The 23,887-nt window shown below is 32.7% G+C and overlaps 1 protein-coding gene across 5 annotated transcripts in view; it reads right to left on the bottom strand.

Moving 5' to 3' along the window:
- Positions 1–180: 180 nt before the first annotated feature.
- Positions 181–23,887, bottom strand: part of LOC148227490 (fat-like cadherin-related tumor suppressor homolog) — a 415,262-nt gene continuing 391,555 nt past the window's right edge. Inside the window, exons 6-36 of one of the 5 annotated variants that reach the window (XM_088201228.1) lie at positions 23,221–23,425; positions 22,943–23,157; positions 22,177–22,293; positions 20,579–20,731; positions 20,299–20,512; positions 19,508–19,647; positions 18,956–19,436; positions 18,697–18,883; positions 18,368–18,596; positions 17,030–18,302; positions 16,383–16,607; positions 15,579–15,602; positions 12,682–12,918; positions 12,412–12,612; positions 12,147–12,341; positions 11,880–12,085; positions 11,497–11,805; positions 11,285–11,432; positions 10,726–11,205; positions 10,091–10,654; positions 6,700–9,741; positions 6,440–6,628; positions 5,927–6,091; positions 5,704–5,861; positions 5,301–5,636; positions 4,774–5,119; positions 4,606–4,707; positions 4,253–4,528; positions 4,067–4,127; positions 1,065–1,256; positions 181–1,000 (exon numbers count right to left, since the gene is read on the bottom strand). In XM_088201228.1, coding sequence (XP_088057354.1) covers positions 1,100–1,256; positions 4,067–4,127; positions 4,253–4,528; positions 4,606–4,707; positions 4,774–5,119; positions 5,301–5,636; positions 5,704–5,861; positions 5,927–6,091; positions 6,440–6,628; positions 6,700–9,741; positions 10,091–10,654; positions 10,726–11,205; positions 11,285–11,432; positions 11,497–11,805; positions 11,880–12,085; positions 12,147–12,341; positions 12,412–12,612; positions 12,682–12,918; positions 15,579–15,602; positions 16,383–16,607; positions 17,030–18,302; positions 18,368–18,596; positions 18,697–18,883; positions 18,956–19,436; positions 19,508–19,647; positions 20,299–20,512; positions 20,579–20,731; positions 22,177–22,293; positions 22,943–23,157; positions 23,221–23,425 — 10,635 coding nt within the window. In that variant the 3' untranslated portion in view covers positions 181–1,000; positions 1,065–1,099. The remainder of the gene's footprint in view (positions 1,001–1,064; positions 1,257–4,066; positions 4,128–4,252; positions 4,529–4,605; positions 4,708–4,773; positions 5,120–5,300; positions 5,637–5,703; positions 5,862–5,926; positions 6,092–6,439; positions 6,629–6,699; positions 9,742–10,090; positions 10,655–10,725; positions 11,206–11,284; positions 11,433–11,496; positions 11,806–11,879; positions 12,086–12,146; positions 12,342–12,411; positions 12,613–12,681; positions 12,919–15,578; positions 15,603–16,382; positions 16,608–17,029; positions 18,303–18,367; positions 18,597–18,696; positions 18,884–18,955; positions 19,437–19,507; positions 19,648–20,298; positions 20,513–20,578; positions 20,732–22,176; positions 22,294–22,942; positions 23,158–23,220; positions 23,426–23,887) is intronic. The other 4 variants (XM_088201225.1, XM_088201226.1, XM_088201227.1 and 1 more) reach the window with 4 other exon arrangements.

Raw genomic sequence — 23,887 nt, 5'->3', positions numbered from 1 at the left:
ATAGAACTTAACTTTCGATTAGCATTTTCATCAGAACCTCTTAAGTATCACTTGCACTATGATTTTACTTCTGATTTGGAAAATATGAGAGTTCAGCATCAAATCAATCTACCCCCGAATAGAGATATGAAGAATTTGCTTTATTTTATTATATAAATTCAGTTTAAGAATAAAATAATATTTTAATTAATTTTTCCATTTATTATTAACTAGATATAATTTACAGTCGAGGAGTTGTATAAAAAAATGAATATACAAATATCAATGAAAAAATATTATAAAATAATTAGCACAGTCAGTTTTAAAAGGAAAAAAGACACGTACGTCTTAAATTAACTAACATGCACAAGAATTAATAGTTAACATAAGTAAAAAAATAATTAATAAATTATTAGGACGATCGATCACTTTAATAATACACAGTTTAATAGTCTTTGATATGACACTATTTGATACAGAGCACCATTACGCAAAACATACTGTTTTTCTCCCGTGTTAGTAGTTTACGTTAAACATATTATTTAATCTACATTAATAGCAGTGTCCTTATAACTTTACATTATTGGTCCAGGGTCTAGTAATCGTTACCCGACTAATGACTTTTTTTTAAGAAAAATATTATTTATTCAGTTAAAATGTATTTGGAGCTATTCAACAACAAATATATATTATAGTTATTAATTACAGCACACAAACGCCGTGTGAGTTATTTAATTATCATGAACTATATAAGGCAAGTCACACTGCTAATAGTCTCGCAGTACATACGAAATTTACAAGAAATACCGCAATATATTATTTACAATTGAAAAGGGATCACGTTTGGCCTTTGTCAAGGCAAACCCTTTTCGTCACACAGACGTATGTTGAACACCATTACTGCTAACCCACTTATGATTTGGCTGACTTGTTTCACAGTCTGAATCCTCTATTTCACACACATTCAATGATGATATATCACTTTGCGATCCATGATGGCTCAGCAAAGAATTCCTCTCTTCTGTAATCATACGAAATATTGGTATATATACATCTTATAAAATTTTAAAAGTAGATATGATTACCTAGCATTCCTAATGTGTTTGTGAAATCATTGTCTTTACAGTTCTGTCTCCTTCGTGAAAACGGGAAGCCATATTGCACCACTTGGCTGTCCCCATCTCCGTCGAGATCTTGCTCCGCTCCTGTTTCCCCTTCTGTTGAACTGTGTACGTAAGGCGGTAGGTACGTATTCGGATGACGGTGATATATTTCCGCTAAATATAAAATAACAGTTTTTAATATTATATATATGTACATTTATTGAGCACCTACATCTGAAAAAATACAAGTTCTAAATTTGGGGTAATTTTAATTTGCTCATTCAACATATTTTTGACAATAAAAAAATCAAAGTATCATTTATTATGAAAAGATTTAAAAACTTGTTCAGCTACATCAAAATACACCAGAAGAATTATTGTACGCTAATTATATACAATGCTTTCCTGCAGCATATTGTAAATCTTATAAGCTTTCTTTTAATTTGACGACCAGAATCAATATCAGACATCACTATTTTTTATAGGTTCTTCCTACTACAGGTTGATCCAATTCGAGTTTCCTACGTTGGCACTACAGTAAATCAGATAGCTGTCAATAATCACACATGTTCAAAGTGTCAAATGTTAGTTTACAACAACACATTTACGAAATGAATCACTTAACCACCACTCGGCGCGTTAAAATTGGTAAATTGTTCTACAGAAATAATAATTGTGTACAAGCTGTGTATCGAAATTTAAGGGAAGATTATGGTCAATTTCGTCATCTGAGCGAACAATTCGCCACACATTGGATGCAATGTTAAATGTTTTGCGTGAAAAGTTCCCAGGTTGTATTATTTCACATTTTGGTCAAAGACATCATTTCACCTTTTTCCAGGGGGGGGAGCAAGAGTTGACCAATCAATGGTAGTTTTTTTTAATATAATCATTTCATAAAGATTCATAGTATTTCCTTACACATCATGCATTTTTTTGGCAAAATGCCCCCATCTGACCCCCCCCCCTTACAATTACGTCCCTGTTTTTGGTGACGTCAACTGCAATTTAATGCCATTAGATTTTTTTTTTGGTTACGTTAAGAGTCATATAAAGAAAAACCCGAAATGTTAGAGCACCTAAAAACTGAAGACTTGATAAAAGGGTCATAAAACTAAGTTCGTAGCGGTTTTCAACCTTCCCAAACGGAAAACGAAACAGTAGAGCAGCAATGCGTTTAAGCGCCGAGATCATTAAATGAATTGCACTAAAATTGTTGGACCGTACTCCAATCAACTATAAAAAATTGTCACCCACAGATATCGCCACTGAACAGTTAGCGAGTATCCTAGCCGAATTGTAACAATCCACAACGTAATTATTGTCAACTGTTACAACGGTACAAAAAGTAATAAACAAAAACAAATATTCTGATTCCGCCCTGAATTATCTGTATTAATCAGGAACGATAATGAATAGGGAGATTAGGCTTCTCTCTTTCCTCAATGGTATAATAACCAAAAGATTGCCATACTTAATCATTTCAACTTGGAGCTTGACTTTCAAACTTTTACTTGGAATCAGTGGCGTAGCTATGGGGGGTGGCACTTGCTTGGGGGCGGCATATTCGCGATGGTTCTTAACCCTGAATGCACTAAAACATATATAAAACCTCGAATAGCAAGAGCTTAACAATAACCAATATATTATTTTAAGAAATGCTGATTTTATGACCCTGCAAAAAAAGGATGAGACGGGCGGCAATTTTAAGGATCGCTTGGGCGGCACATACTCTAGTTACGCCACTGCTTGGAATACCACTTCACTCTCAATTTGGAATATACAAGAGTCCAACCAAATAGTCACCCCTAATCTCAAACAGTAAAACTTTATAGATCATTATTTTTGATGATGATTGTCAGCATCATAGCACTACAGCCCAAAAATTACAATTTCGTTGACATAGATTATGACTGATATTGATTCAATATGTACTTTAGTTTATGTCTGATATTGATTTAATATATCACAGCTATTCAACGTAGTAAACAAAAAAAAATACAAAATAAAATATGTTATAAATCAGTAAGTACAAGAAGTAAAGTTTCACATTTCCCATGCACTTAACAAATCAAAATTCACTAGTTATTAATTCAATATTAAATTATGCTTAAATTGTAAATCCAGAATTGATTTATCACACTGATCATCTATTTTAGTTTTTTAAATTAGCAATAATATAAAACTCAGTTTATACACCGTCTTGTCTCAAATCCACAAGGACTGATAAAAAACCAAATAGAAGACTGTTATTCTGCAATATTATATTCATTTACTAAAAATACACCCCTTCTGAGTCAATACAGCGCTGGATATGATCATAAAAAATTTTGTAGAAATTTTCCAGAAGATTTTTTAAAGCCACGGTTGAACCCTTTTGGACGTCATAAATGGTGTCGAAACGTTTTCCCTTCAATGCCAACTTAATTTTTGGGAATAGCCAGAAGTCACAGGGAGTCAAATCAGGTTAATACAGAGCGTACAATCTTCGCTTTGTTTGCTGGTGCAATATCATGCAATAACGACCAACTGTCTTGAACTCAGTATTCTGGACGAAACAGAAGGCAAGCGAAAAAAAAAATTTGGGGGTGAAAATCAGAACCTAGACCTACAAAACCCATACCACGACTAAGAGATGACGCTACTAGAACCAGAGATATGATTAATATAACAAGTCCTCGCGGATTTAGAACAGACGATGTAGTTAATTTAACATATTTTTTTTAAATCAAGCATTTAATAGTTATTTTAATAAAATAATTAATTTTATAATATTCAATTTAAGAGAAGATGTGATTTGAATGTAGTGTGTTTAAAAATTAGTACATGCTTTTATTCAATCAATCACACAATCCAAATATTAATGTTTATTAAATGTATAAATAACAGTTCTGAAGAATTTTCTGTCCTGTCGTGAAGATAAAATGCAGTTAAATGAGAGAAGCTTTCACATCCACACATAATTTCGCTATTAGCGTACTTACGGTATATAACCATCACCATTGTTACAATAAGACGATTGCGGTTGAACTGTCATATCAAAATCTATACAAAAAATGTACAATTGAACATACGTTCATTAATACCGCATGCTTATACTGTTTTTTAGGTGATGAATAAATAATATTGTAATAATAAAATATATAAAATAACAACATGATTATATTTACCTGCGTTAAAGTTGTACATTGTGTCTGTATTATCTCCCTCGTCTTCATCAGCAGCGTAAGACGATTCTTCTTCATTCAATGGTGTCATTTCATTGATTTGTCCATTTTGATTTGAGACCATTGGAGGTGGAGGCACATTTCTTTCGGGCCTCGATTCATTACTTTCATTGCTGTGGAAACTTGACGAATCAGGTACTTCACTTCCGGGTACTTCTGTTATGTTTGGAAGCATTGCGCCGCCACCATTGCACCAATCAGAGCAATCCCAATGATAACCTATTCATAAAATTATTTTGTAAGTATTACTTTTGAAAAGTACAGTTACACAATTTTTTTTTAATAAAAAATTAAACCTCCAAGCATTCGCGGATCTTGAACAATTTTTCCAGGCAACAAGCCCCTTTGTGGACTGATGACACTGTCTATTTTACTTGTGGCTATGTTTCCTTTTAGGTCTGTAAATTATAAATAAAAATCATTAAACAACAATCAGTAAAATATTTTTTAAATAGTAGCCTTACCATTCTTTATTCGATTATCTTGGAATGACTGCAAATGCATTTGCTCTGACCATGATGGCTTATGAAGAGTGTCGGGATCGCACGATGTACCTGACAAAGCGTTGTTTTGGATCGGGTCTATATTCAGATTGCGTAGATAATCTGGTGGGATATTTTCTAGATCATCTCCGGCTGACCCGTAACTTCTGAGAGTATCCAAGTTGTTAATAAGATTCATATTGTGACTAGCATGCAATGGATCGTTATGACTTGATGACACTGGCGCATAAGACACGGGTCTTTCTCCAGAATTTGTCGCTAGTCCAACTGCACGTTGTACTTCAAGATTGGATAATTTTGAGCCTCGCTAAAAAAACAACAATTAAATTTAAAAAATAGTAAAATCAGGTATCACAAATATATTTTGTGATTTTCGCATTTTTGAACCGCTTAAAGTAGCAAAGGTCCAAGTCTAACGAAGTGATGCAGCAGACAGGATCATGAATATCAAAGATGGGAAAAATGACGAAGAAAAATAATAAAAATACCTTAATTTTCTCATGCTGATGGATATTCGAATTAAGTACACTGTCCTTCGGATTCTCTATTGGTCTTCTTTTCTTGCGACCACATTTTAAGATCGTTATTACGCATACACTTATGAGTACAACCACTCCTATGACTACAGCGATTATGATGTATAACCAATTATCAGCGCCTCTTCCTAGAAATCCGGCTCCGGATGTTATTGCGTCTGAGTGTAATGGATTTCCACAATGCATTCCTGTTTTATCCGGAGGGCAAACACATCTAAAACTTCCAGGTTCGTTGATGCATGTCGCTCCGTTCAAGCAAGGATCTCCTTTACACTCATCAATATCGAGCTGTAAAATAAAAATATATTGAAGGAAGAAACAAAATTAAATAATAAATATCTATCGAATGACTTACTTCACACAATGGTCCATAATAACCATGACACCGACAAGCTGGACCACCATCACCTTCTTCGCAAAGTCCGCCATGTAAACAAACAGCACTACTACAATATCGTCCAATTTCACAACGTCTTCCCATTAAAGATCTGGCACATTTGCATTCAAATTGACCTATAAATTAACCGAAAATTATGTCGATTGAAAATTAATGTTATCATTAAGATAGTAAAACTTACCATTTGGAAGGGATTTGCATTCGCCCCCATATAAGCAAGGTTGAGAAGCACAAGGATTTGTATCTATTTCGCAATTGTGACCCGTGAACCTCTCGTAACATTGGCATTCATAATCAGTGCCATCGCCTTCCTCTATCGTGTTCATTAGATCTTTGCATGTACCACCTGATAAAAAAATACATAAATAAAATAATTGTAATATTACCGATGAAAATATTTATTGGTATATAGATGACATTGCTTTTCTCACATTCAATATGTATTTAATGCTTTAGTAACAATTGTGAAAAGTAGGGTCTATCTATGTATAACTATACTGAAGATTAACATTACATATGTTCAATAAAGTAAACACACTACAACGATACATGTACGTACTGGCAGATGAAATAATTAAACAAAAAAACATCATCTATAGTCAAATGTTTGAGGATATTATTTAACTCAAATCAAAACACATGCGAAACAAAGTACAAAAGCTAGTAATAAAATAATCTTAGTAGATAAATTTACCATTCTGACACGGTAAGCCTCCACATGCACCAGGAGGATTTAACTTTGCCGGACAATTGATTTCTACGTTGTTTAATCTTTCGAGCGTAATCATGCCAGTTGATCCACCATTTTGAAGAGGTACCAGTTCATGAGAAACTCGCACATCTCCGAGACAACCGACGAATCCTCTATAAGCATCTTCTATTCCTATAAAATTTATATTTTTTATTAATTTTCATTAATTTCATATATATTTTTATAAAACAATTACTACATACCTAATATGGTGGGATGTTGATGTACTTCGGCCCCAAGGAATAGATAATCAGAATACAAATTCAATATTCCATTTTCTCCAGGAGCAGATCCATGAGCCACATATTTACCATCGACCGTCAAATGTGCACTGCTACCATCCCGTTCTAATCTGATTTCATGCCATTTTCCATCCGACACACGAATTGATGCGACTCGCACGACTCCTTCGCCGGAACCCAATTCCAAACGATACTGCACAACTCCGTTGAGGACTTCCAATATGTTATAATCTATCCTTCCGGCTGCATACAATAAAGTTCCTGACGGATTCAATGTTCTGAATTTCAACGATAGAATCAATTGATCTTCCAACAGTTTTTTTCCGTTGACGGTCTCTCTTCCGATTCTGTATTGAGCGTAGCTCTTTCCGCCGAAGAACGCTGGATTGTTAGGTCTGAAGCAATTTTCGCCCTGGCAGCTAGTTATATCTATGCCACATTTAGCATCAGAGTGTCCTTCGACACATTGGCAACTGTATCCTTGAAGAGTTTGATCAGGAAAGCATTTTTTGCTTTCAGGGCATGGATTTCTAGCACATTCGTTGATCACTGTTTCGCATCTTTCGCCACCGTAGCCATCTTGACATTTACATTCAATTCTATGGAAGTGCATCGGACATACAAGACTTGTAACGTCTGTAGCTATTGGCATTATTTTACTTATATCAAGATAAAATCTATCTTGACATTGGCCATAAGCGCAATAATGAGAACTGCATTTCATACGGACGATTTCTTCCACGGCCAATTTAGTAGACTCTTCTAATTCTTGTATGTTAGAATTCAAAGATTTTCTAATCACTTCTGAAGGATAATATCCCAAGACGTTCTGTGACGAGAATTTTTTTACAGCAAATAAAACATCTAAATCATGTGCAATAATCTGACGCTTCCGTCGATATTTAGAAATTGTAATATTATCATGAGACCATATCGCTCGTCTTTCTTTATGATTAACCACATTCACGTCATCAGATGATGGTTGTACACTGACAATAACAATATCTTTTAATCGACAATTTAAGGTGTTCCTCACAGCTCTAATGAATCCTTTACGATGACTTAAAACGAAATTCTTAGCACCGATCTCTCTAAACCGGATAACGACAGCGTTCCTTAACATGTCTTCAGATATTAAATCCACGTTAACCTTTACCACAATAGAAGCAGAAAATTTACCATCTGAAACGGTCACATTAATTCTATAATCGCCTATATCCAAGCGAGGTAAGGCTATCAAAGTACCGTCATTCTCATCAATTCGGAATAAATCAGGAGATGGATACATAACGCCAATTACAGGAACGATAGAATAAGTCAATTTATCATAAGGATCTTGATCTGTAGCATATACTTTTCCAATTTCTCCTCCGGAATACTCGTCCATATATGAATTTATACCTATATCTATTGGCGTTATAACTGGCGGATATTGCGATTCTTCTATGATTTTGACTACCACCCATGCATCAGAAAATAACGGAGGAGATCCATTATCAAAAACACGAACTTGTAGTAGATAATTATCTTTAATTTTGTGATTGAATTTGGCCGCTGTTCTGAGAATCCCATCTTGTTCTAAACGGAACGCTGAAGCTTCATTACCACCTCGGAAATCGAAAGTGTACGGAGCAGCGTTTGGATGGATATCTGCATCGTGCACGATAAACTTGAGAACCATGTAGCCTAAAGATTTATCTTCTTGAACCACAGCTGTATAATTCGATTGAGAGAAGATCGGTGGATTGTCATTAGCGTCTGATATTTCAATGTTGACCATCACAAAACTAGACATAACAGGTATGCCATTATCTCTGGCGTGAACCTCCAAAACGTAGCTTGATTGAGTTTCTCGATCGAGCTGTGTGGCTACGGAAATGTAACCAGTATCCGGATCAATCGAGAATTGATTATTTCGGTCGCCTCTTTCAATGGAATATGTTACTTGACCGTTGACTCCGCTATCAATATCATTCGCTATTACTTGGAAGATCTTATCGAACACTTCAGCATCTTCTTTGATTCGGGTATTGTAAGATGTTAATGTAAAGATGGGGGCGTTGTCATTACTATCTGTAATAGATATATTTACAGAAGCAAGATTGCTCAATGGTGGATTGCCACCGTCTATTGCCTGGATAGTTAACATGTATTCCTTTGCTCTCTCATAATCCAACGGTTCAGATATACTAATAACACCTTGTTTCGAATCCATTGAAAACTTTTTATGTTCATTACCGCCTATTATCGAATATGAAATATCAGCATTGATTCCTATATCTTTAGATGTAGCTAAAACTCGAACGACTTCCGTTCCTACGGAATCGATCTCTGGTACAATTGCATAATAGTACTTAGTGGCAAATTCTGGAGGGTTGTCGTTAATATCCGAGACAGTCAATTGAACAGTAGCTTGACTCCATTGAGTTGGACTTCCGAGATCAGTGGCTCGCACTTCTATTGTGTAAGAACTCTTCGTTTCTCGATCTAACGGTGATAGTATTGTAACAATGCCACTATCGGGAGTAATCATAAATTGTCCCTGTGTATTACCTTCGAGGGAATAACGCACTTTTCGATTAATTCCCAAATCCTTATCGTAAGCGTGTACTTTAGTTACGAGAGTTCCCACTTCGACGTCTTCCGCTAAAGTGACCGTATATTGTCCCAAAAGGAACTGCGGTGCATTATCGTTGATGTCTGTTACGATTATTTCGACTTCAGATGAGCATTCCCAATGTGTCTTTTCTTTATCTTGAACGTGAGCAATCAGTTGGTATTTCCAATATTTTTCTCTATCCAAAATCACGGCCGTTTTTACAATTCCTGACTGCTTGTCTACCGTGAAATGTTCTGCATTTTCTCCAGACAAAAAGTATCTCAATTTTGCATTTTGTTCCAAGTCACGATCTGAAGCTAGGATGCTGAGTATGTACGTGCCAATTGTTGCTCCCTCGGAAATAGTTTTTCTGTATCTGTGATGAAGGCAATATGGTGGGTTATCTGAAAATTACAAAAATATGTTACTAATACTAAAGAACAGTAAAAAATTAAATTGAGTTATATTTCTTGTTTCTTAGCAATAACAGTTCATACGTTATAAATTAGGGAAATGGAATAAAAATGTGCAGCGGTTAATCGAATCCAGTTCAGATATAATTGATGGCATGTATAAACTTCCATGAATATTTATTACAAGAAATATTAAAGATATAAATTTACTAATGAGTATTATGATGCATCTATTTCATGATTCTAACTCTTTTTGCTATATGAAATCGAAAACCTGGTGCATACTTTTGCCCCAACCTATCGTTTATGTTTTGTATTTAATATGTAAATATTTTAATACCATTGACATCTAGAACGTCGATCGTTAAACTTGTTGTTGCAGAATGTCTTCCATCTGTGGTAATTATATTCAACTCATACTTTGAAATTGATTCACGATCCAACATTTTTGTAATATAAACTTCTCCAGTTGGTCTTATTTGAAACTGGCATAATAAATCGCCACTAGTAATGTAATATTCTACGGGAGTTTCTTCGGCATCGGCATCAGTTATCTTCAATTGAATTATTACAGTTCCAGGACGAGCATCTTCATTAATCGTTGCAAAATAATGATCTTTAGTAAATACTGGAGGGCAGTCGTTATAGTCCTTCAACCGTACAATAACATTACTCTTGGCGTTCCTAACTGGATTAACTTTTTCTTCATGTTTTTGATGAGGATTGTCTGTCGCTACCACTTGAAATTTATATTCTGGATGAAGTTCTCTATCTAATTCTACAAGTGAAGTAATCCAACCTAAGTACGGATCTATAGCAAACACATTTCCCATTTCTTCCATATCAGGGCCGAATGAATATCTCACTTCGTGATTTGAACCCAGATCAATATCTTGAGCCGTTACTAAAAAAAACATTAAATACGTTACATTTATATCAAAAAATAATATTACTTTAAAAGTTTATATGTAATACCTTTTAATATTGATGTTCCTTGCTCAATATTCTCCGCCAAAGTTAAAATATATGGAGTAGAATGAAAGACAGGTGAATTATCATTTTCATCCTGCACAGTCAATGTTACTTCCGTTAAAGTTGACAAAGGAGGACTGCTTTGAGTCTCGGCCAATATACCAATCACGTGCGAGTCTTTAGTTTCTCTATCCAATTTACCGGCTAAAACTAATTGACTTTGATCATTGACTCGAAAGAGTTCGGGATCAAATAGACCTTCTACGATTCTAAACGTTGTAGCTACTTCAGAAACCATCTTTAATCGAGTGATAACAGTACCAGGTGGAGAGCTTTCTAGCAAGAAGAAATGCTCATGGTTTCTCTCAAATATTGGGGCTTTATCTTCCGGAGCCATTATATAAATTTCAACGGTGACTTCAGAATGTAGAGCTGGTTTGCCAATATCAGTGGCTCTTACCCAAAATTGGAATATTTGTGATTCTATAATAAATAAATTAGTATGATAAATATTTAATATATTAAGCAATATATGATATATGCATAGTTATACAACACTAACCAAGTAATTCAGCTCCATGAGTTAAAGACAAAGCACCAGTATTTGAATTGATACTAAATAGCTCACTAGCTTTGTTCTTTGTACTCCTTTCGTATATTGTGTATTGTACTTTTGCATTGTAACCATCATCTGAATCTACAGCTTTGACCTAAAAATAAATGTATTAATTTGTATTTATATAAATATGTACTTTTCAATGAGAAATTAATTACCTTCAGTATTGTTATTCCTTTTGTATAATTAGAATGTATGGCAGCTTTATATTCTTTCAATACAAATTGTGGTGCATTATCATTCTCATCGCCGACTTTAACCCTAACCGTTGTAAAAGCTGGTCTTCCGCCTCCGTCCGAAGCCATTATAGGCACTTCATATTCTTTCGTCACCTCTCTATCTAATTTAATAACGGTTCTTAATTCTCCACTGACACTATCAATTACAAATGTCTTCTTCAATAAATTAGAGGGTATTGAATACGAGACGATGCCGTAATCACCGAAATCTTCATCAGTAGCACGTACCTGAATTAAAAATATTATTAATAAATAGTTTCTCTAGAATTTAATAAGAACATGTAGCATTATATTATACTAACCATGGTGACTAAAAGACCAGATGGTTGATTTTCCATAGCTGTTGCCTCTTGAACGATGTGAGTAAAACGAGGCGCGTGATTATTTGCAGGACTAAGAGCGACTTTCACAAGACTAAACGTTGTATAAACACCGTCTGATATTGAAACGTTCAATACATTAAGAGGCGAAGTACCAAACTTTTGGATGTTCATTAAATTAATTATTCCTGAAAATCGTAAATATTTTATAGAAAATGTTTATCTATTATGCAATATATAGTAACATACCATTTGTGTTGTTAATGTAAAAAGCCTGTTGTTCGTTTCCATTGATGATTGAATATGAAAGATGTCCTTGATCGACAATATCGGGATCACTCGCTGCTACTCGAGTAACAAACTGTCCTCTAACGGCATGTTCAGATATAATACAGCTATAAACCTGCTGTTCTACTTGAGGAGGATTATCGTTCATATCTAATACTGTAATTAAAATATATGTTTGTAATAATTTATTATAAAAGATAAATTTCAAGATTACTTTAATAATTACCTGTGACCCAAACGTGAGCAGTACTCGAAAGAGCCGGCACTCCTTTATCAGTAGCGACGACTGTGAAGTGATGAACACCGATCGTTTCTCTATCCAAAGACTGTTTCAAATAAATACTACCATCATCTGAATCGACGTGGAAGTACAAACTTGCATTCCCTGATGTTGGTGATATACTGTATGATATTTCTTTGTTTATTCCTATATAATTAAACATAGCTATTAGTACTTTACTTGGAAAATAAATATGTACGTGCGATAATACAATACCAGTATCGTTATCGTGCGCGTCCAGCTTCATCAGAAGTGTACTGGAAGGAACGGCTTCAGAAACCGATATGTTGTAACTGTCTAAAGAAAATTCTGGTGGACAGTCGTTGACGTCTTCTACCACAATAGATACAGATACTTCTGCATATATTCCTGTAACACTGTCTGTAGCACGGACGACAAGTTGGTGCGTTTTTTGCTGTTCATAGTCTAATTCTTCAGCAGCAAACAGCATGCCTATTAAATTGAATTCATAATAATAATTCTACATTTTAATCTATGTATTAATTTAATATAATATGAAATAATAATCTTTACATTATGTTTATGATAAACTTTACCTATTTGTGGTTTATTTTAATATAAAATAAAAAATTTATAATTATTTACGGTCATCATTATTATTACCCTATTTTCAAACAACGTAATTCTAAAACTACTATCATCAAATAAATAAATATATATAATCATGCAATTTTATAAATATTATTCATAGCAGTGATTCAACAAGGTTTTAAAAGCAATGTGCATTACTTATCAAATCACTGTTTCCCAAAAATTAGTCACGAAATTAGTATACATGCTTTGGTTTATTAAAAATGATGAAGCAAATGAAATGAAGAATCCAATTAATTAGATATTTTTCCAATAGTATACGGAAGATTTAGTTTAGTATTGTAAGCATGTGTTTATTGTATAATTTTAAGAACTCTGAAACGTGTTATATAAATTATTATTATAAAAATACATAATGATTTTAATTATATTGTTTCATATTGACCGTCACAGTGAATATCTTTCTAACTTGTTTTCTGCCAGAGCAGCTTATAAAATAATAGTAAGTCTTTCGAGCGGTTCTCTCTTCACTATAGTCTATTTATTTTCAAGAGTCAGTGCGCAAGAACATTGTTTAACGCGTAATCATAACATGCTTTTAAATTTCTGCCCTGTGATTGGTCGTTCGCCGTAAGATCAATCGTTTCATTGAGAACGACCAATCACAAGGCAGAAATTTAAGAGCACATTTTGATTACGCGTTAAACAATGTTCTTGCGCACTGACTCTTGAAAATAAATAGACTATAGTATGTTTTTATATTCAATAAAGAGAAATATTCATATATTTTAAATGATTCGTGTTTATCTCTTATAAGTTGCATATGTTTCAAGGATCTTCTCAATAACTTTATTTTGAACCTCTCAAGATTTACAGACATTTTCCATGCTTGGCATCAATAGGCTAATATTTTTTAATGTTTATATTCCAATATATTTTACATTAATACTGGATTTCAGTAGCACTATGGATTATTCTACTCATTTTACTAGTATATTTGCTTGTCATTGATAAGAGTAAAAAAAATACTATACGGAACAACCATAATGGTAGCGTTGAAATTGATTGTATAAACGTTATTAAACTAATATGTATGTTATTACGAATTGTAGCAGTTTTCGGCTTTCATTGAGAACAATAGTGGCGAGGTTGTGCTAGATTGATTGTGCACCAAAAATAATTGGATCATACCACAACAAAAAAAGTCAGCCCTGAATATCGTTAACAAACAGGTAACAATCACAGTTTCACCTAATTGCAACATTCCAGAGCATAACCATTGTCGCCAGATTTACACAATTTCGAACAAAATTTACCTGTTCCGATATGCCAATAAGCCTAATAAGTATTAGACAAAAACTAATATTCCTCCTCAATTCATCCGCTTTACCAAATGTATATAAGCCAGAACACTGCTGTATTACTTCAATTCCATTCGGAACTTCCGAACTTCCACTACAAAAATTCAACCTGAACCGTCTTCAAGCAAAGCTTACACCGAAGCAGCCCAGACAACATAGAAGCCCAGTAAAGCAACTGCTTTCACATTAGCCGTCCATTCTAGTCCAGTCAAGGAGTCACCCTGAATCTCCAAGAGTTGAACCTAATCTACAGATTAACTAGGAGACTAAGACGATGGAGCACCACAGTGACAACAACACTGCACGTACATATATGAATATCATTATTGAAAATTGGACGCCTATATTTAAAATGTTGTTACTAAGTACCGTACAACACACTTTCAATTTATAATTCTTCTCACCTGCTAATCAAATTTAGATTTGGTTTTGTTTGTAGTAGTTTATAAACTTAATGAGCTATAACTCTTCCAAAATGACTAAGCTAGTGCTTTTTTATCTTTGTATTATATTAAATCATATACCTAAATCAGTTGATTTTTTTTCTTTATTCTATTCAAAGCAATATAGAAAAACATTGGCGACAGGGTATCCCTTTGTTGCACTCCTTTTGAATTTTTTTTTAAATCGTTTGAATACTTGCTCTAGATTATTAGCTTACTAATATTGTCAAAAATCATTTCCTGTAGTGTTTTAAATTTATTTGATTACCATTAAAATGTTAAGTATACAAAATAGTTACAATTACATTCACTATGACCGTCAATATATGAATTTATTTTAAATATTGGTACACATGTCGAATAATTCAGTATTTAGTAATTTGGACACCATAATGACATCCAAATACCTTGTACTAAATTACTTGCTTTTGCTGACTCGCCTTCCTAATTCGATGCAAAAATTTGTTAATAAATTATATCATATAAAATAGCAAAATATATCAAAGCCGTTGAATACATAGCAGCGTGATATTATATAAATTTATAGTGGCACGCTAATTGGCATATTTTATGTGGATTTTAAAAAGCGAAAACCTTTATTTGTATAGCAACAGCGAAAGCGTTTAATTAAAAATATATCAATAAAATAAACTGGAGGTGAATATCCATGAATGTGGCAAAAGTGATTGGTAATAAGATGCTAGGAGCACATCACACAAGAATGAAACTAGATCAACAACAATAAATAGATACTCACAAGGACCATTGTAACTGTCGGGTGCTGTGGAAAAGAGGGAGATAAACATAAATTTAGTCTATTTTCTATTTATTTATTTTTTTATAAATAATAATTAAATAGGTTTATATTTTTATATGCCTATTGTTTTTGTCCCCCTGTATTCTGCTTTATCTTGTGTAGAATGTATCGCATGACATTTTAAACATTAATATAAAATAGATAGAATAACAACATATATAAATATTGATAAAAAATTGACAATGTATAATAAATAGATTTTGAGAAAAATCAAAAAGCAACAGCACGATGCATGCAATGTTAAATATAAATTTAATATAAAATATCTCTAGTATGAGTACAGGTTCAACAATTACCATAACAGTTATTGTAATCATTTTTAAAATCGAAATATTTTATTCTACAAATTATATAATCTAAGATAAATAACACCTAATTTGGAAGACTATTTTACTTTATTATATTACCTACTTGATTAAACTATTGAGTCTATACACACTGAAGAGATTATTTATATGTATTAAATAAAGTTGTGTTAGACCGTTTAAAGGAAACCTCCACTACATTAATCAACCCTTATACCGTTCGTTAATTTTATTAATTAAATTTCATTTAACTGTTTATGCATTTACTTACTTAATAAAATTATAGATATAATTTATATGTTTGTACAAATAGTACATATAATAAGCACAACTGTGTAGCACACAATATTTACACATTACATAGCATAACGGCAAAAAAATTGTGGCCATATAAAAATATTGTAAGGTAGGAAAAAATATTTTAGATTAATATAAATACCAGTGTTAAAGTCTAGAGCAAACTCTTCGAGCTCGTTTCCTTCCACTATGGTATAGATAAGTTTTCTTCCGAGAGGAGAAGAAGCTTGCATCGGAACTCCCAATGGCGTTTGTAATTCGACATTTTCCAAGACGCTCATTGTGTAGAACTGCTTATCAAAAACTGGCATTGAACGGTCAACAACTTTAACATTTACGACTGCTTCGCTGGAGCATGGTGAAAGACCTATAATGAAAAAATATTATTATATTTTTTTAATTTTTGTTTAAAAATCTTCGTTTTCTGAACAACTGCCTTCTGAACTACCTTATAATAATATTCTATAATCTACAAAAACCACGAAGCCCAATATTGTTTAAGGGTCGCATGTCACGCAAAGAGTGATCTGAGCCCGCTCGCCACGTGAGAACAGAACCTCTTGATGTTTTAAACAATTTATACGTGTGAGAAGATAATATTAACGCAAAGCACGAGATTATGAGAATGAAGCGCGAATTTAAATTTATAATTCTGCTGTGATTTGACATCTAGTATATTGAACTAAAAATATTTTAACCCCGAATAACGCTGAATTACTTTCAAAGTATATTTATTAAAAAAGGCAATAATTAAAAATACAATTTTGAAAACTAAAATATGAAACTTACCTCCATCGTAAGCTCCGATTATGAGCTGATACTCTTTATTGTGTCCTTCAAGATTTTGCTTCAAAGATATTTCACCAGTTTTTCGGCATACCTTAAACAATTCACCGTGTCCTCGTTTCATTTCGTATCGAACCTCGCCATTCTCCATACTATCCATATCAATCGCGTGCACTTTTGTTATAACTGTTCCCTTCGGATCATCAACTGACACAACAGCATAGTAAGGCAGATTGACAAACATTGGACAAAAATCGTTTATATCCAATATCGTCACATTCACTACAACGTGAGCCACTCTCGGACTGTCGTTTTCTCTGTCATAAGAACTACTAGAACTTTTAGCTTCAATAATCAATAAGTACTTATCTTTGACTTCCCGATCAAATTTAACTCCCGTCGTTTGTATGATTCCAGACGTTCGACCAATAGTAAATAGTTCAGTCGGATTTAATATTGTAAATTCAACATGTTCATTCAATACATTTCCTAACACATTTACAATGGTAACGGTCACTTTTTTGGTTGAATTTTCAACTACAGTGCCTTCGTAATGTGACTTTTGAAATATAAGTCCGGAACTCTCTGACTTTTCAACTTTTATAATCACACGAGCTACGCTCGAATATTTTCCGTCTGTGACCCTGATGTGTAGAATATGGTATGTCTTTAATTTTTCAGGATGTAAGATTGTAACGATTCCTTTCACAGAATCAACGGCGAATATCTTCTCACTGTCTCCGTCGATGATGGAATATTTCAATGTATCGTTATGAACGGTATCAGGATCACTCGCTTTTACCGTGACTATAGCTACGTTCTTATATGTCGGCAAAAGTAATGTTACGTTATAATCGGATTGTTCAAACACTGGAGAACAATCATTCACGTCTAAAACGGATATTTGTACTTCGGCAACTGTTTCCGAAGAAAGTCGAGGTTTTCCCAAATCTGTTACAGTCACGTGGAAAGTGAAAGATGGAATTAATTCATAGTCTAATTCTTTGATTATCTTTACAGCTCCGGTAGTTGATTCAATGCTGAAGTATTCGCTCGCCATAGGTTCGACAATTTCATAATTTCTTAAGGCATTCATTTCAGAATCTAAATCTTCAGTCGATAGCACAAGAAGCGTATTGTTATTGCAAACAACATGCGAGAATATCGGAGCAGATTCTGGTAAACTTCCGTAATATACAGAATTCAAGAAGCGTGGTGGATTATCGTTTCTATCCAACACATGAACTATGACTGTGCACTGAGAAGAAGCAGCACCCTAAATTTAATAAATAAAAAATTAATATAAAACAGATAAAAATATATTAAATGAGTACTACATACCATATTTGTGGCAGATATTGTGAGATTATAAACTTGAATCTTTTCAAAGTCCAATGGAAATTTCGTAGTTAAAACACCAGTAGAAGGATTTATAACAAAAACGTCATCTATATTTCCATCGAGAATTTCAAATAGCAATGATGATGTACTTTTTGCTTCGATGTGTTCAACATAAGCTCCTGGTGGTTCGTTCTCATATACTTCAGCGACACACTCATGTTTTAAGAATCTGTAATTATAATGATTGAATAAATATTTGTTTTAATTAAGATACAACCAAAATAAATAGCAATTCTTTTAAGGAGCTTCAAAGCTCAATTTTTTAATACCTTGGACTAGCATTATCTGCCATTGTAACCATTATATGAACTGGAATTGAAGGTGATGATGTATGCGATCCAGGATTAAATGCTTTGATCTGTAAGTTGTACTCCAAAGGACTATTTATATCAAATTCTCTTGTTAATACGATATCACCCATTTCCGGATTGATTGAAAACATGTTTCCAATATTACCTTAAAAATAACATAGTAAAATTAATATATTATAATAATGATAATAAATCACCGTACGATTAATATATTTACCACTGCTTATTGAATAGTGTATTATAGCATTTTCACCCTTATCTTTATCACTCGCTAATACTCTTACAACTGCTGTTCCAACAGGAGATGTTTCGTAAACTTTTCCTTGAACAATTTTAGCACTGAATTCAGGCGGATGATCGTTGTGATCAAACACGTTTATTAACACTCTTGCATAACTTCTTTTAGATTTTAAAGCTTGATCTCGAACCATGACTGTTAATATATGATGCTCCAAAGCCTCTCTATCTAAAGCTTCTTTGATTATGATATCGCCGGTTAGAGAGTCGATTTTGAAAATTTTTAGCGATAGAGGATTTTGAGCATTTAGAATACTGTATAGAAGAACGTCTCGCCCGGATGCTTGCACGTGAACGATGGGATCAGAATGAGAGTAGCTTTCTGAGATATTGACGATGTACTCCTTTTGATTGAAAACTGGGCCTTGCTCATTCACGTCATTCATTACGAATATATTCAACTGAAATTGTATTAAATTGATATAAATTTATGTATGTAAAATAATATTTTAATATTAAAAGATATACTAACCTCTGTATAAATAACATGAACGCCATCTGTGATACTGATGTTCAGAGTATAATTACTTTTAGTTTCCCACATCAGCTTTTTAGCGAGTAAAACGTTGCCATTCTCTTGTCCGATGAAAAAGTCATTGTTTTCATCTCCATCTTTAAAATAAAAAATATTTTTAATATACACAATTATTAATTTTGCTTTATATACTGAAAATTGTGACACTTAAGCGTAATAGTTTTATGGGAAGCAAATTAGGTGCGGTTCGCCATTGAATATATGAAAAGGGAAGTTTTAAAGTTGTAAGATTTTTTCATATATACAGTAACTGTACTTTCAATTTTTATGAGTTATTGCAGACTTTTAATCTGCTTTACTTGATAAAATGGTAAACAAAAAAAGCACAAACTCACTACAACTAAAAATAAAATACCAATAGATTGAGCAAGTCCGACATTTTAAAACACAGTATATCCTGGATAATGTCATTTGAGTTAGAATTGTAATGGTTAAAAATAATGTAGGCGTTTTTCATTACTGCTTCGACTCCGAACGTTGCACTATTATGTATGTATGATTTTGTTCTACAAATGCGAGACTAAACTCGACTGTGCACAGTATAAACGCCGTAAAATACAGTATTTCTCAGTGAGTGTTTAATGAAAGTAAACAAGAGAGCTGGCAAAGGTTAAATAAAATATATTGAACGCAAAACTATACACAATATCAAATAAGTCTATGGATAATCACCATCTTCAGAAGTGACAAGACTTTTAATAAAACAAATAAAGTAGTTCTAAGCATACCTATAATGTTGTACCACAATGTATCGTTGTCTTCGTCAGTAGCTTGTATAAGAGAGATGAGGAATCCGGCTTTATCAGATTCTGTGACTTTGACGGTTTGTGACGACGCTTTGATTTTAGGGGCATGCGGTGATTCTTTCGGAATGTTCACAATGCTTATACCAACACGGGTAGTTTGAGCTTTAGATGGTATCCCATTATCGATGGCTCGGACCTTTTAAGGAAATCAAATATTATTATACAGTTTAATAAATCACACAAATCTCATAATTATAATTACATTTAATTCATAGAATATTCCAGGTTCTAAGTTGGTGTTGCTGAATATCACGCCAGTTTTGGGATGTATGTGGAATTTAGCTTTTCCTTTTCCGGATTTAATACTGTATGTTATGTTTCCGTTCTCACCTTCGTCTTCATCTATAGCTAAAACCTGTTAAATAATTTGTGATATATTAATATAGTTTGTTAAATGCTAATTGTAGTAAAAATAAAATTAACATTGCTGATTTCTATTATGAATAAACATAATTCCAAATCACCTAAAATTATAAGATGAAAAAATTATTACAATGAAATACATGCATTTCAAAAAAATATGAAATGAAACAATGAACTTTATAATAAAATCGAATAACCATTACATGAAATGTATAATTCGCAAACAATGATATATTGCTTTATATGTAGCATATATTAAACATTAAGATTTAAATAATTAATATTTAATATTTTTTATTTGTAGAGAAAAAATGGAAAATAATAATACTGTAAATTTTTCTGATCATATTTTCCAAGACGATCAATAAAAAATCATATTAAAACGAAAGGAGCTAATGTCTTTTATCTTTGTACTGTTTCTTAAGCTCGCTTAGCAGCTAGAATAAATTTGTGATTTTCATTGGTGTGTCATTAAGTAATCGATTTTTAAATTAAGAAGGTGATAACGCTATTATAGAGGTAGCCTAATACCTGATAATATTTGATTTTTAAGGATAGGCAATGATAAGTAATCCTGCCAACCAAGTACTGCCCTTTGAATATATCGTTTAGGCTTTTGAGAATATTTTTATTTAATTAAGTATTATTTGAAAAACCTAATCACGCTATTCTGCAAGAACTTGTAGGCCACAAAGTGACTAACTTTACCAAGCTTAAGAGGAGCTCATTTGTTAGACGGTTCAGAGAGACTTCTGAATACTCAGCATCAGAACTTGTATGAGGCTAAGATCTGTTTGTAGTGCTAGGGTGATAATGAACTGACAATAGTATTAAATCAGCAAAAAATTGAAAATCTCCCTAAAAGTCTGATCAGTTAAAATTAATTGCGTACCTTAAGGGTAGCAAATTTGCAAAAAACTATCGATCACGATCGCGAACTTACTGTAATTGTTACCATTATCACATTTTCTCAAATACATACATATGTACTCTGTAGAGTATTTTAAAAATAAAAAATATTTATTAAAACTTTAATTCTAAATAAAATATATAATCTGCAATATAACATTGTATAGCTTATATTAAATATTAATTTAATTACATTGAATTATTAATAAAATATCTAATTGACTGTTACTAAAATTTTTTTTTTAATTTAGATTATATTCTTATACTACTATTTAGAATGTACTTTATCTCTATATAATAATAAGTGTTTATATTCATTATATAATGTGAATAAAAAATTAGTAGATTAGTTATATATCTAACATGCATATGATTAGTCAATGAAAATGACGATCGGTAGAACCCATGCATAATCAGTTTCGAGGATTAGTTTCTCAGTTCCCGTCTCAGTGTTTGTTATGGATGATTGATCAATGGTATATGCATTACACTTATTCCATCATGCATATGTGCAGGTCCAGAGCTTACCCTAAACAACGAAATGCCTTTCGGTTCTCCGTTGTAAGTCTCCCAGGGTTCAGTATCCTCAAACGTATTATCTCCAGAACCTTCCATATCCGGCGATTGTTCATCAGCCGGTTCGTTCTGGCATTAATTTCATAAATTTCAAAACCAAAAAATATGCGGCCAACATGCTTACAAACTCGACAAAAATGGGTTTATTAATTTTTGTTTCGATAATTAAAAATGGGGAGAATTTGTAATGCGAAAAGCGATCATAACATAAAACCAAATCTGTTAGTATTTTTATGTGTACCTATATCAATTTTATCCCTAGAAAGCATAATAACATTTTCTACTGAAGAATAACTAATCTTGAGAGGAGATCTTTTGTGCACATAAATTATTTTTTTAAAAGTATATCAATAGACTATTTAGCAGATATTTATTATTTTATAACAATGATAGCATTAGTTGATTTCAACATAAATTATTCATATTAATGTTAGGATCTCTTCTCAGTGAATACATTTAAAGTTGTAATCATCTAATATAGTATTTATTTGTAGTTTAGAATAATAGCTTTTGTAAAGAGGAGTTTATAATATACAATAATAAACTAATATAATTGGAATATTATTAGTTCTAAGTTTAAGGAAATTTAAAATTATCATATATTTATACTTATGTATGTTTCTGAATTATTCCACATTGTCAATATTATTATGTAATTTAAAACAGCATATGTTTATCGTTAGAGCAACAACACTTCACAAACAAGCATAACCATTACCTGGAAGTTTAGATCTTGACGTTTCGTAGCTGGTATCTTGACCGAATAATATTGCTCGACAAACTCCGGTGGATGATCGTTGACGTCCTTAACTTGTATTAGCACTCTTGTGGTCGAAGACAACGGTGGAGCACCATCGTCAGAAACTTGAACTTCCAACCAGTGTTGAGATTGTATTTCACGGTCTATCTTACGACCACTGCTATAAATAATACCTAAAAACGAATAATTAATATTTAATTTAATTTATAAACAAATATTTAATTAGTAAATAATACCAGTAGACGAATTGATGTTGAAAAGGGTATGAGTATCTCCGGATATGATTTTATAGGATAAGGTGCTGGTTTTCTTATCGCAGTCTTGAGCTTCAAGTTGCATGATAGATCGACCGGCAGGAACATTTTCACTGATGTAGCCGGTGTAAGAACTCTCAATGGTTAAGGGCACACAGTCATTTTCATCTTCTACGACTATGTAAACCTGAAATGAAAAATATAAATTTAATATGATTTTTTTTAAATATGTAAAATATAGACTATTATAAAAAGAATCATTTAAAGTTTAAATGATTCTTTCTTTTTCTCTCATTCTGAAAGAGGTTTCCTGTGGCGAGCAATGCAATGGGCAACTTGAAAACTAGCAGCTGTAATGCTATTATTTGGGATCAAAAAAGTTTTTAAAACACTGGTTTGAGAATGATTATCTTTTTTCTTTTGTAAAAAATATGCTCTTCTTTCTTCATATGTTGAAAGCGCGAGATTAGAATGCAACTTTTCAAAATGTCTTTTTACGTTGTATGTACGTGAAGTGACTTTTTCGTTACAAATTAAACACACAGTCGTTTTATTCTATTCAATCACACCATATTTATCAAACCATTATGTTTGATATAGTCTGGAACTTGTATCGTTTGTTTTTAATTTTTTAACCGCCGAGTTTATG

Source organism: Plectrocnemia conspersa, unplaced genomic scaffold (genome assembly GCF_051122295.1).
Source record: "Plectrocnemia conspersa isolate PC_06_02 unplaced genomic scaffold, ASM5112229v1 ptg000013l, whole genome shotgun sequence".
In the NCBI taxonomy this organism is placed as follows: Eukaryota; Metazoa; Arthropoda; class Insecta; order Trichoptera; family Polycentropodidae; genus Plectrocnemia; species Plectrocnemia conspersa.
The sequence above is the reverse complement of the archived record's forward strand: the minus strand, read 5'-3'. Positions and strand labels throughout refer to the sequence as shown.